We start from the raw sequence: 14,728 nt of genomic DNA on the forward strand, positions 1-14,728 counted from the left end.
CTGGATACAAGTTTCCTAAGGTAAATAAATATGAAATCTATTCATTTATAACTGCTCTCACAAAGTTGCACAGAAATAACAAAGTTGTTATTTTTCTTTCTAAAAGAAGCTAGTGATGGTTTAAGTTGTATGGTTTTTCTTATGACTTTGAAAATGTTTTTTTATCATTTAACTGGAGAGTCATTAACACTAACAGAAAAGGAAAGACTGCCACCTACTGAACTGCCGTCACTTTCACATTAAAAAAAAGAAATCAATATTCTTATTTATGCTGTAGCATTTGAAGTCTCCAGCAAGAATAAAAGGGATAATTAAATATTACTGTGTATATTTAACCATTACATTTTTACTACTAATGCTTGATAAAAATGAATTATAAGTTTAAATCAGTCTGATGACACGAATGAGAAATAATTAGTGAGTGTTAACTGTGCCCATGGCAGTGTATTAGCACAGAGCAGGAACAATTAACCAACACAGTCACAGAATATCACCACACTCACAACAAAAAAAGAGAAGGAAATTACTGCTTCTTTCCTTTGGTAAAATTAGATGGAAATAACTATTTGAATTATCTCAAATGAAATTCTCAAATATGTCCGTGGTTTAGAAGAAGTCGATTCAAAGTTCCTAAAAGTAGATCAGTAAAACTCAAGTCTATCATTAAAAAAAACAATGGAAGAGACCTACAGAAATTTAAGAGGGGACTGTAGACTTCTGGCCGATACAATCTGCACAGCCACCTGTGTCATTTTATTTCTCTTGAAGCTGATCAATCATATAAAATTTGGAGTTATGCTACGGTCTTCAGGGTCAAAGGACCCACGCCAGCTGGAACAATATCCCACTTCACAGGCATGCAGGAAAGTCCCCCCAAGAGGTACGAGCTGAGCCTACTCTACGCCACGGCACTCCACACACCACGTCAGGGTTTCCATGTTAGAAAGAACTAGGGCCGACGACATCACAAATGTGGACACTGCCTGACCTGTACGTGGTCTTTTTTCTGGATATCATGGCATGGCCACCATTATACTTGGTGCTGAGACCTTCAGGAACAGACTGTAAATGTGGCAGGTTCTAAGAAGACCGTATTAAAGATCCACCATAGCAGATAACATCTTTCTCATTCATTTACAACTATCCGATGGAGGCTACTATTCCCATTTCATAAACGTGGCAACCAGGACAGAAGAAAAAGTGAGCAGGCACACTCTATTTGGGAGAAAGTGAGACAATGGCTTTAAATTGTCATACTTCAATAAAATAAAGTTAGAAATTCTTGGCACTCAAAGTCCTAACCTCGTAAACTAAAACTTAATGTTTGATCTTTAAATTAAAACAACAACAACAAAAAAAAAACACTAATGTCAGCTGTTTTCCAGCAATTTCTGTTCTAAGAATTCAATGAATGTTAATTCAGTGTCCTACAATGACAAACAGGGTCGTGGTTAAATATGCTCACTGCACCTGAGGTCAGTGGAAGGAGAGCCTTTGTACCCCCAATATGGTGCCTGACACAGAGTGTAAACTGTGTGAGTAGACCAGCAACAGCAACAATAAGAACAACGAGTAAACCTGGGCTTCCTTAAAGCAAGTGTATCCACGGCCCTTAACAAGCAACAAAGTCCGCACTGAGTCTCAGGTTCAAGTCCGCACTGAGTCTCAGGTTCAAGACGGATTACGGATTACGTAGCCTTGAACTCCACCTGATACCTTTTTCAAAAATAAATACATGGTTATGGTAGACCATTGCCTGAGGGATATGAGATCCAGTCTAAGTTTCAACTCCGGATCAGGCCCGTCTGTTTACGATCTCGATATTCAGATCACCCACACAGTCTCCCAAACCCTGGCTCTTCTCTCTGTCTGATTCTCTACAACCTATCACCGATTCCCAGCCACGCAGTAGCTCTCAAATCCGGCCCTTTCTCAGCCCCTCCTCTTCATCGCAGTCAGGACGCAGGCCCCACAGCTCTGCCCTGGATGACTATAGGCAGCTCTAGCAACATTCTCCCCACAGCCCCTCCCTCTTGAGTTTATCCTTCTCATTGTCACCAGAATTCACTAATCTAAGCAGCTTGTCCCAGCTTCTTAGAAATATCCACTGATTCCCTCACTCCTTATAGAATACTGGGTAGATATCCCATGTTATAAATTAAAATCATATGTAAATATTAGCCTGATCTCTCTTTCTCCATATAGATCGGATTCTAGGAAGGCCCTTTCTTCTCCGTTCAGCTCTGTATCTCCAGAAATACGCAGCATGGCTGGCATACAGCAGGCTCTCCACAACTATGTGAACGAATGACAAAGTGATTTTGATTCCTCTGTGGCACCACTGGCACAAGAGCAGCTGATAGGCACTATAAGTGAAGCAAACCACTTCATATTGCTTTATCAGGAAAAAAGAAAGCTCTATGTAGCTAAGGCAGGTAATTAGTTAAAGAAAATACAATTACTGCCCTGAAAAGACTCAAATTCAGGAAAGCAAGACAGAATAAATCCTAACTTACAACAAAAGCATTAGACTATCAGCCATGTAACATCTATTGCCCCACGACTGATTGACCTCCTGCTCCTAAAACACACGCACACGCACTTGTGCACACGCCTGAGTGTGGGAAATATTCCGAAAAATGTAACTGGACAAGAGAGATGTTTAATTTCCGGAGATTTTGAAATTTGTGGGCAAAAATAAAATCTTTTTTTGTTGTTGTTGTGGTTCTGGATGCCTGCAAGGGAAAAATAGTAAGTAAAATATCAAAATACTTAATTTTTCTAAGACACTTGAAATGATTACTTTGTGGGTTTAGAAACATAAAAACTATCTTTCTGTAATATTGGAAATGTGTTCTTCTTTTTATAAATCCAGAGAGAATAAAGGAAAAAATTTGAGTAGGAAAGAGAATTCTGACCAAGTCCACTATAAGTTATGATCTCTTATATCTGAGCATGATGGTACATTTATCCTCTGTCTTGAAATGCATACATCTCTACCTTAGGGCTAATTTTGTTGGTTTGAATGCAAAGCCAGAGAGACCCAATTTTTAAAAAACCTGTACTCCTTATGCTCTAGATAAAAACTATTTCAAAGGATGACAATAAGTCAGAAGAAAAGTAACATGAGTAAGAGAATCAAATAAGATGTTATCAAAACATGACTTTTCCCCAGTAACCAGTATTCAAGAGGTCAGGGTGAAAGAAAAGAAAAAAACTTGAAGAGTCACAAGATAAACCTTTCTCTTTTCTTATACCTCTATTCTGAGAATAATACCAGGTGATAAAGGGTACACAGGACAGTAGGCTAAGACTGAGACATCTAGGACTTGACCTCTCTGCCCCTCAACAACTGTGGGACTTCGGGCAGGTTACTTTTTGAGACAGTTTCCACAACATTCTGAAGAAATTTCCCTAAGGACAGCTCCTTGATCCATGTCTTGAGTTTACTTCTCAGGCAGCCTCAAAGGACTTTAGTTTTGTGCAATAAGAGGTGGAACGTAGAATAAATGTAGGATTGAAAGAGGGAGCAAGACCAGTGTAAGTTCCTGAGAAAAAGAAAACCAATAAATAGTTGGCCAACAGGATAGAGAGTCTGAGAGGCGTGATAGGAGACACAGTCTGAGGAGTCTTCTATACAGCTGGTTCTTGAAACCATGAAAGTAGATTCAATCACCCACTGAAACTATATACAGTGAGAAAAGCAACAGGTCCAGAATCAAATTTTAGAAGCAGCCACAGTTTAGAGGCAGAAAAGTCATGAAAATGAGCCCATGAAAGGCACAGAGAATTAATTAAGGAGTATTTTGTCTCTGAAGAAAAAGAAGTGCCCAACAGTGATACATTCAGCAAAAAGGTTCAATGAAGGGAATCCTGGGAAGAAAAGTGGCAGGTGTGGCAAAGTACTTCTGGGATCTTCCCAAAGTGCCACATAAAAATATAGCAACATAATGAGGGGACAGAGTTCACGCAGTGCAGCAAAATACGAGGGGTGAGGGTCGACCACCAAGGGCCACAAAAGCTAAGTATGGCCTGTCTGTGTGGGGCACATGGCCAGAAGCCACGGGGAGACTAGCCAGAGACAGCAGAACCGCAGAAAGCCAAGAGGTGCTCCCTGAAAGCCTCGAGGACCAACGTGTGAAGAGTGGCCCAGAAGCTGCATGGGTGTGACTTCTTCCAGGATGAGGACAGAAAGGGGGGTGGTGGGCACAGAAGCCAAGGCAAGGGCTACGGAGGCTCAGGAGTCCAGTCCTGAGCTTTCACGTCTGACCCGCCACTGCTCTGCCCAGGACAGAGCCCACTGAGAAGAGACTTGTTAGGACCACATCACGACCAAGCAGAAGGGGAAACTGGCATCACAGAGAGAGAAGATCCAAATACAAGTGGAGCAAGAAAACAGAAAATCTCAGAGAGCAAGCTGCCTGTCCTGCGCATCACACTGAACAGGAGAGGGAGCACTGCGAGCTTCCTTCTAGATGTTCTGAAGCTACACTCATACACACACAGCTTCCCTAAGAAAACGGAGACTAAACACCAGCACAACATGTCTACAGACAACAAAAGTACATGAGAAAAACATACTCAAAAAGACAGATGAAAACACTACTGGACTCTTCTGAAATGGTCTAAAAGGCATGAAAGAACACAAATCAACATTAGAAAAACTCAGGTATGAGGTGACAGACCTCAAGAAAGTAGCTGTATGAGCTGACGGTGTGCATATAGTGCGATCACAGACAATCGGGATGAGTAACAGGAGAGCAAAAGGAAAAAGAAAATTTAGCCTGTTCCAGTAATCATGAAGGACAACAGTATCAGTGTTACCACTGAATGCGTCATCTCAGATGCAGCGGAAGTGTGGTTATGGGATGATCTAATTATATCCTCCTGTTCATGCCTGGGAACCAGAATTCTTAGTTATGGACAAAGTATCTACTGACAGAACAGTAAAAAACCCCACAGGCCTGAGTCTGAATTGGAAATGTCGGTACGGACTCATGAGGCACCCCGCCCCTGGTCTATCCATTCACACACATGTGCGCATATACTTTTGAGTACAAATATTTACCGCCTAGAAACGGTTCTAACAAGTACCCCGAGTGCCCAGATCATGGACATGAAATGCCATTTCTCTGGAAGCCAGGACTCCTTGGAAAAGGATTCCAAGTGCGGGACAAGAACACACAAGATAAGCCTACGACATTTTGATACACCAGGCTGCAAGGATGCCATCAAAGACTACTAGCGCCATGTGAAAAGGATTCAGAAGGCAGACTGAAAAGGCTGCCACTCGCCAAAGAGGGGACAATCAGAGTTGCAATAAGGGTAAATATTGTAAGGAAAGAAATCTATCAAATATGCTTAAACCTACGAGTTCATAATGATATTTAATAAATAATTATCACCTATGGATAAAAAACCAATTCATTACCTTGAAAACTGAGGGTACAAAATGAAAGAGCACTTTACCATCGGAAAATTATTCTAATGAAAGAATGAAATAAAAACCTTGCAACTCCAAGGGATTGATGCATCTATGCAGTATAAGTGTCAACACCGCTAACGTCAAAAAAGTGAAAACTAGACATGCGTATCCGCCTCCTGACGAAGGAACACGACAGTACGTGTATCTTGCCGAAGGTACTAAACCAGAGCCTGATCCAGCCTGAGATTCTCGCTGCCAATGTGCAGAAACACACCGGACCGCACTATGAGCACACCACCCGCAAAATCCACTGCGGGCAATCGTTCCAGTCAAATGACCCAGATTCCCCAACAAATAAATGGTAAGAAAAAGGCAGGGATTGGGCTGGGAGGTGGGGGCCTGCATAGGAAAAGCGACTTAGAAGACACGTCATTATGTAAGTGGGGGTGGCTTACGCTAAAGGGGCTGGGGCTACACAGTTGACTGATAGAACTGAAGGCAAGAAGTAACCCCTATGAGCTTCAGATGGGGTTACTTCGGAGGGAACGGACAAGGGGCTGTGAGTGCGGCTGGGCACATGGGTTTGGGAGGAGCTTCTGGGGTAGTTTTATGGTGAACTAGGATGTGATTTAAGAGGTATCTGCCTTATAATAATTCACAAAGCTACATCTCCCCCAAGAGAGCGGTTAGGATAAAAATTTCATTTAGGTCAGACAATTAGGTAGGAATTGGTGGTCACAGTGAGTGCCGTTCCAAGGAAGGGATGTGGGTAGAAGTCAGAGTGCACAGCTTGAGAAATAAATGGCAGACTTCGGAGTAGACCCCAAGTCTTGACTCAGAAGTCACAGTGTCTCACGTGAAAAGATCTCGAAGGATTCATACCTGTTGAACGAGGTTACTCGTGGGAATTGGGAGAGTACGGAAAGTGAGGAGGACCTTTCATTTTATGCTTCATATACCTGGACAATGTTTTATTTTTCAACGCTCCTGTTACTTTTGTTATTTTAAACTTGTAAATGTTTATTTTTCAGAAGGGCTCGATTATGAAAGTAGGAAGCCGGGGGAGGAGAAGAGACAAATCAAAAGAGCTCCAAAGAACTTCCGCGGAGGAGTTTAATTTACGAAGATAGTCCACCTGTAGCGGGGGGCGTCTAACTCCCAACTCCGTACGGGCTGTTCGTGGCGACTTCCTTCCAAAGAGGACAGCCCGGGGAGGAGGGAGAGAGTGACTTCAAAGGGAGACACCACCTGAACCAGGCGGTCCCAGTCAACCTCGGCAGTGGCAAACCACACCAACAGCCCACACCCCTGACATGACGTGAGCTTGCCCTCTGTGGCCTTGCTCCCCAAAACTAGTAAGCCCCGTCTGATCAAATTCCAGGAGAGGGGCATTCTATAACTAAAACTGTCAAGGTCATCGAAAACCAGGAGAGTCTGAGGAGTCACAGCCCACAAGAGCCAAGAAGACACGATAATAAAACCATTGGCACCCTGGCTGGGATCCTGGAACCTGAAAAGGACATCAGGTGAACACTAAAGACCATGGATTTTAGTTAAAATAACATATCAAGGGGCGCCTGGGTGGCTCAGTCGGTTAAAGCCTCTGTCTTCGGCTCAGGTCATGATCCCAGAGTCGAGGGATTGAGCCCCCCATCGGGCTCTCTGCTCAGCGGGGAGCCTGCTTCCTCCTCTCTCTTTGTCTGCCTCTCTGCCTACTTGTGATCTCTCTCTGTCAAATAAATAAAAAAAATCTTAAAAAATAATAATAATAACATATCAATACTGGTTCCTTGGTTATAATGAAGGTAGCATGCTAATGTAAGATTAGTAATAGAGGAAGCTAAGTATAGCATGTAAGGGAACTCTGTACTTACCTTCTCAAGTTGTCGGTCAAGCTAAAACTATTTTAAAGAAAAAGTCCATTTAGAAATTTAAAAAAAAAAAAAAACCAGAAACCCAAAACATCACAGTATCTTTACCAAGTGCAAGGTTAGGTGGGTACGTTTCTTAGCGTAAGGAAAGCCGAGCAAATGACTTCTACTTCTCTTGTTCTCACACAGACAGCTTGGACCGATCAACAGGCCGCCTAGAAGACTCTCCCAGACCAGCGATCCAGTGATCACCCTCAGAACCCAACCATGACTCTGGCATAATACGCTATTTTCAGACATTCTTCAGCACCACAAAACAGGGAGCAAAAAATATGTTACGCGTGTGAATCTGAAAATATGTATGGCAAGCGGAGGAGAGAATGTTCTTGGATAAAACACACCGGGTGCCAGCCATCAGCACTGGAACAGTCTTAGCAAAACGCGCGTTTATAAAACATCGTCAGAGAGGTCTCATGTCTAAACCTACAAGTGGATGCAACAGGCAAACATTCCCTCCGTGTCCTCTCCCGAGTCACCCCGAGCCGCGGGGGGTCCGAGTGCTCCTCGGCCGCATCTGCTCCAGTCCCCTTGTCACCTGTGTGTTCCTGCAGCCCGAGCCTAGGACCACCACCGTCCTGGTCTAGTTCTCCTTGAAGACTCACTTCACAAATGTACACTGTGTTTCACCTGAGAAGGAAATTCCTTACGAGTGAGGACGAACATCACGGTTCCGCGTCCTCTCCGGGAAGCGCCGTCCGCATCTACACGAACGGCCCACTCGCCCTTCTCTTCTGTCCACGTCTACACGAATGGCTCGCTCGCCGCTCTCACGCGATGCTCGCGGACGTCCATGCGGCAGGATTACTAAACCTCTTACAGAGGACGCCTATGGAGTTCAGAGAGGCAAAGCAAGCCAGGAAGATGATTAACTCACGGAGCCACTGAGTCAGGCCGGAGTGGCTCCGGGGGCCCAGGCTTCCTCCACGGCCACCTGCTGCTACGCCCTAGGCAGAGCGCTCACAGTGCTGCGAGCAGACAAGGCTCTTCTCGTGCTCTCCGGACACGAACCCGGCTGAACCATCGAGAAGTGCGTAGTCTCGTGACCATACTCCGCTCATTGTATTTTATGACCCAAGTCTGGCCCTGTCTGTGACTCTTAAGGAATTAAAAAGCAAATGAAGGAGTCGGGGAACAAGCAGGATGATCACAGGTATGCACGTCCGTACCACGCTCCGCACCGCTAACCAGAATACTGGGAACTTTCTAACACGCTGTACCCGTGGGGGAGAAAAAAGATTCCAGATTGTGAATGATTTATTACACTGACTTGGGAGGCTATATTAAAAAATGGTAACCAAAGGACTGCATTTTATAACCTTCTCCCTGACTAGCAGGAAGAGGTCTGATAAGCATCTTATTGTACTATCACTTCTCGCATCCTCGGGACCCTGTGCACACCTTAGGAATCCGCAATCTTTCTGCTCCTGAGGGAATCTGTAACCGTTAGCTGAAGAAAGACATGTTCAAGGCGGCTTATGTTATTTTCCTTTCAAAATGTTTATAATTTATATTAATGAATTAAATGAAATAAGATTTTTTTGGCCTCAAATAATTCAGAAGAGAGACTCAAAAAATTACTGTAGTAATTTCAGACCGAAGTCAGTGTTAAAATCCCAAAATTGTTTTTCATACTCCGTTCTTGGTATCTTACAGTACATACAGATATTGATTCTGGGGCAGTATTTACAAGCATGAACCATGAATTTCCTTGTGCAGCATTTGGAGGCTATAAAAATAAAACGAGAGGGACTAAGTAGTTAAATGCTGATGACTATCAAAGTCCTCAGCTTAGTTTTCAGTAGGGAGCTTGGCAGGGCTTATCACATTATTAAAAATGATTCAATAAACTCTCTAAGTGAATAAATGCAGGTTACGCATGGACCAATGATGAGCTTGTGCATGAGTCATGGGTTAAGATTAATCAAATGTCCATCTGAGTCCAAATTTTTTAAAAGGCCAGAAAAAAAAATTAAGCAGTTTGTTAAACAGGAGGCAGAAGAGGATTCAGAAAGATAGGCAAACCACAAAATAGATTTAGAAAGCTCCAAAAGGCCCACAGAAAATGGACTAAAATGTTATAAATGGAGAAGATAGTAGTTTTGGTTCAAAAACATGCCAACTGATCACACACAGAATTCCTGGCTGGTGAAACTTACGGTTAATTCACCGATCTCAGACTCATCATCACCCGTCACCCAGAGACTCGCTGACATGCTGGTTACTTACGTTAGCGCGTCTCCCTCAGTTTCCTCCTCTGTAACACCATAAGGTTCGTCCCAGCACTGAATTACCATTCATGCTTTTTCAGCACAATTAGAAATTTTGTACTTCTTGTCCTTGTGAGTGGCCTTTCAGCTACTGTATCATGGGCTAACTTCACACTGCTTTCACGAAGATGTCTCCGATGCTTACTAAATCACATTGAGGGACAAGAGCAAAGCAGGAAATTCTTGGCCTGCTTGATATTCATGATCTGTCTATAAAACGGAATTCTCTGCAATCCAGCTACTAACCAGGCCTCTGCCCAAAAAACCCTCCTTTGATAATGTTGATACTGAAATGCAATGGTTATTATTTTTAAAATAAACAAATATGTGTTTAGAGAAGTTGTTATAAATACAGGTTTCTAAGGTCAAAGACGCTGTCACTAGGGAATGAGGGGTTTCAGACCTCCCACGAGGGCTAGAAAAAGCAAGATTTCCTCAAAGGTGATATAGGCTACAGCTAACAACAACAACAAAATCAGTGGTGAGGAGAGAGAATTTTAAGCAGGTACCATGGAAAGTTGGGATGACTGAGATATATCTGTGGATTTGCAAGTCCTGCTGTTACTAGTACAAAAGTAGGCCTGGAAAGAAGAAGCAACGAACTTCCACAGAGAAAACCTCACAAATAGCACTTCACTCAGTTTAAGGACATCTACGGAAGGCGCGCTCTGTGTGAAGCGCTTGGTGATACCAGTGCCTGCTTCAGCCAGTATCCCCAAGACCCCATAGCAGGCAAGTGCTGAGCTGAGAAGCAACATCAGCTTCCCAAGCCATTCAACTCTGAAAACTAGGACACCTGCCTATCTAAATTTCCACACATATACAGCTACCAACAAGCCTGGGTACGGTGCTGCCTCCCTGACCCATCACGGACAGCACCAGCGCTCCACGGGAGGGTCCCCCTGCACCCAAGATCCGCAGGGTCCGAGGAGGGGACACCAACACACAGTCAGCCCTCCCCACATAGGGCCAGTTCTTCCCCAGTTTTTCAAATGGCAACACCGACACACAGACTGTACAACTATTCCAAGCGCTCCAAGATGCCATTAAATTGGAACCGGAGATTATAAGAAACGAATTACAAGAAATGGGAACCTTGGAGTATTGCTGGCGGAAGTAAAATGGTGCAAACATACATGTAAAAAGGAAACGAACTGCAAGTTTTCCACCTTTACAAGGAAAAAATATTATGTGCATGAGAGATGAGAAATTACTATGTATCTCTTTAGAACCTTAGTGAACTTAGATGATCAACATGTAAAATCACGCAGGGAGGAAGGAACTCTGCCTTGATTGACAGCTACGCCTGATTAGCTATTATTTTTTCATCAAAAATTACGTATGGCCAAACAATAAATATTTCTACTCCTCGTTAAAAAATGAAGGTAAATCCGCATGACTAGTGCCTAGTGAATATTTATTCACTGTCTGTTTCCAGTATCATCTAACTCACATTCACAATAAGAGAGGAAAACAGCAACCCCAATTTTCCTTTATGATGCAAAGATTTTCTAATCAATTTAATATCCTGTTCCCATATAATACATCTATTATTGGAAATTTAGAAAGGAAAGAGATGCCTGAAAACTTAGAAAGGAAACAGGTGCCTCATCCGACATAACCTTCGCTGTGCCATAGCTCCGCCGGGTGATGCCAGTCCAAGTTTGTTGGCTTAAAGGTTAGACTAGTCTGCAAACAACATTAAAATATTTTGATTGCATTTCTAGAATTTGTATGTTGGCAAAGCATTTTATATAATTCAGGAAAAGTAAGATTAAAATTGCGTTAAAATCGTTACAAATGTAGGAGTAAAAAACAAAGAAAAAAATCACAAACCTTCTTGTGAAGACACAATGGGTGGCATGTAATCAGGAATGTATTCTTTTCTTTCCTCTGCATCTTTACTTCCAGGTTGAGGAAATTGAAGGACATTGTTCTTACTAACAGGAAATGAAGGAATTTGATGTGGGAAAGTCACAGGTTCAATATTGTGAATATAGTCTTCTAGTTCATGAAGACTGACCCCCATAAGCTGGAAAGCTTCACCAACGTCATCCAAAATTGGGTCTGTCCGGCCATCTGAAACAAAGTCAAGAGCCAAGCCAATTATTTTAAGAAAATTCCATGAATACTTTTTAAAATATTAAGAAGTATGAGGTTCGCAGGTAGCTCAGAATCAAATATGCTACACATACTTAAGACTGAGTTATTGGGAAGAATTTAATAGACTTTGAACAAAACAGCATGCTGTTTAAACATGAGAAAGCCGCTTCCTGAAGTCAGGTTGAAAAAGGATCCGACAAGCAGACCGTTCACACAACAGTCGGCTAGGACCGAATAAATGTCAGAAGCAGTTTACCAACGAACCGTGACTGACGAAATGTAAATGCCCAGTAAATATTACCACTACCGTTTTTTTAATCAAGCAACTAGAATGCTGTCCATTATATTGTCACCGTGGTTCAGGGATGCATCTCTGGAACCTAAAACAGGTGGCACTCTAAGTATTTGTTGAATGAACTCAAGTGTTTCCTCCCCTGCCATCGCAGATTGAACTCTGTCTGGTTTTGGTGACCCACAGTCAGTGCGGTGAAGCAGCAGATGATCGTCCTGACTCATCATCGGAGGGTCAACAGCAGCCTAACACTATGTCACCACGCCTACATCAGTCACCTCGGTTCACCTCACCACGTGGGAATTTTGTCATTTCGCCTCATCACAAGGGCGAGTGTTTGGTACTACTCGTGCTTTTAGGCATCCACTGAGGGGTCTTGGAACGCATTCCCTGTGGACGAGGGGACACTATGCCACTGAATCAATTTTTTAAATCCAAGAAAATTTACAGAAAACACTTAGCTCAGAGAGATAATTTATGAACAGATTTTAAATGTTATTAGAAGACACCATACAAAAATGGATAGAAATAGAAGGATACAAAGTTAAGGTGAAATTCTCTTTACGAAAGTGGTGTTTTTTGTTTTGTTTTTTAACTGAAATTTCCTATGATCACTTCAAATTCAGTATGTCTGAAATTAAATCGTGCTGTAAAATGAAAATAACCCAAAGTTTATAAAAATTAGACACACGCTTGCTCACGCCCACATAAAAAAGTTCTGGAAGGCTACACATCCAACTGTTAATGATTTCAGGGGCTGAAAGCTGCAGTGCAGAGGGAAAGAAGCAGGAGACTCTAACTTGTAACTTCAAACACTTCTGCTGTCTCTCAATTTTGCTACAAGTCGGGGTTACTTCCATGATGTAGAAAATAGCAGGGATAAATAAAATGGACATTCAGTCTTCCTCTTAATGCTGTAGATCTGCATTTCGACTCTTCTATTCCTAGGAAAAGCACTGGTATTCTCTTAGTCCAGAATAAATGATCATCTTGAATTCTTCTATATGCTTTCCAATTTCAACACAAGACCCTCTGCTTCTCCCCTCCTCCTGCCCATGTCTGGCCAAAGATTTCAAAACTCTTTCTTTCCCTCTCTTCCTACTATCACTTCCAGTTCAGTTTCCAGATGTCCTCACTTGAGTCTTCTTGCACTCAACAAGGACACTATTTTCTTAAGACGATCACTTTCATCACATCGTTTCCCTCCTTAGAAGCACAGTGTTTCTGACCATGCTTTCATTTCCTCTAAGTCCCTCCCAAACCTGATTTCACTGTTTCACGTGTCTTGTAACACCGTCCTCATGAACTGGCCACACAGCTCAAGCTGGCCGCCTCACTGGTACTTCATCACAATCGGTCCTACTTGGGTATCGTAGGTGATGCTTTTCTCTGGCCTGGCGTCCACTCCATGTCTATGCAGGCAGGCGTCAAAGCCCAATTCAACTCTCATCTTCCCCACGAAGTCGTCCTGCCCCAGCCCACAGCCATCTCTCCCTTACCATCTTCCTTTTGCAGTTACTGCCTATATTGTGCAATTCTTGTCACAAGTACTAGTCCTAGAGAGTCATTCTGAAATATTTAGAACCCACTTTCAGTGCACACACACGTATTTAATACATGACCCAAAACAGCGAGAAACACCTGCCCAGAATGCTTTCACAAATCATTACTTAGGGAAATGTACTGATGGCAACTTCTGATACTTGCTTCAACTTGAGAGCAATTTTTTCAAGAAGGAGCAAACACCATCAGTTTATTTTGTTCAGTCTGCACCCTTGTCCACAACCTGTGGGCTGATATCTCCAACACAGTGCTCAGTTCTTCCCCCCTTCCAATATTTTATTTATTTATTTATTTATTTATTTATTTATAGTGTGAGCAGTGGGGAGGGGCAGAGAGACAGAATCTCAAGCAGACGCTGCACCGAGTGCTCTGAGTGTAGAGCCTAACACTGGGCTTGATTTTACAACCCTGAGATCATGACTTTAGCCAAAATCAAGAGTGGGCCGCTTAACCGACTGTGCCACCCAGGGGTCCCAGTGCTCAGTTCTCAGTGGTGCTCAGTGAATGTTGTCAAAAAGTAAAAAAGGATTTAAAGGAGGAGAATAGAAAACTGCACAGTGGTAACCTGAGGTCAAAATTCGAGCTTAAAACTAGGATAGTCCATAACTAATAAGTATACCAGGAACCAGCATTTTCAGTAAGTCACAAAACCATGATCATGAACCTGATAATCACATTGTCACTAAAAGCAAGCAAACGGACTACAGAAATTGGGTAATTAGAAAAGGGGTTAGCATTAACACACGGCAATGATTACTCGACTCTGGAACACCTGGTTACTTGCGGTGCCAGCACATACTCTGGGTCTGTGTATAAGGCAGGAAAGGTAACTATGTATTCAGGGGATATTGTCATTACCTAAAAACACAGAACATCTGTCCTTATTTAGGGAACGTGGTAGCAAAAACACAAGCTGGACTGTGTACAACCGCAACAGTATACTCAGGGACCATGAAGCGGGGGGAGGGAAGGAACAGAAGCAAAAGCCAAGAGTGCTGGTGGTGTACTTTCAAGATAATAATGAATGAGAGTTACTTTGCAGTGCCGTATTTATATCAGAAAGATCAGTGAAATCGAGCATTCCAAAAATACACATTTTGGAACTCAAAAAGTCAAGTGACTAAACAGCTAGTATTGTAGTAGGTTG

At 42.7% G+C, this 14,728-nt stretch overlaps 1 protein-coding gene across 1 annotated transcript in view; it reads right to left on the reverse strand.

Moving 5' to 3' along the window:
• Window positions 1-14,728, reverse strand: part of TAF3 (TATA-box binding protein associated factor 3) — a 173,041-nt gene that overhangs the window by 156,415 nt on the left and 1,898 nt on the right. Inside the window, exon 2 of the mRNA XM_082738717.1 lies at window positions 11,460-11,702. Within this exon, the coding sequence (XP_082594843.1) occupies window positions 11,460-11,702 (243 nt within the window). The remainder of the gene's footprint in view (window positions 1-11,459; window positions 11,703-14,728) is intronic.

The sequence above is a fragment of the Mustela nivalis genome (assembly GCF_964662115.1).
Source record: "Mustela nivalis genome assembly, chromosome: 7".
NCBI lineage: Eukaryota > Metazoa > Chordata > Mammalia > Carnivora > Mustelidae > Mustela > Mustela nivalis.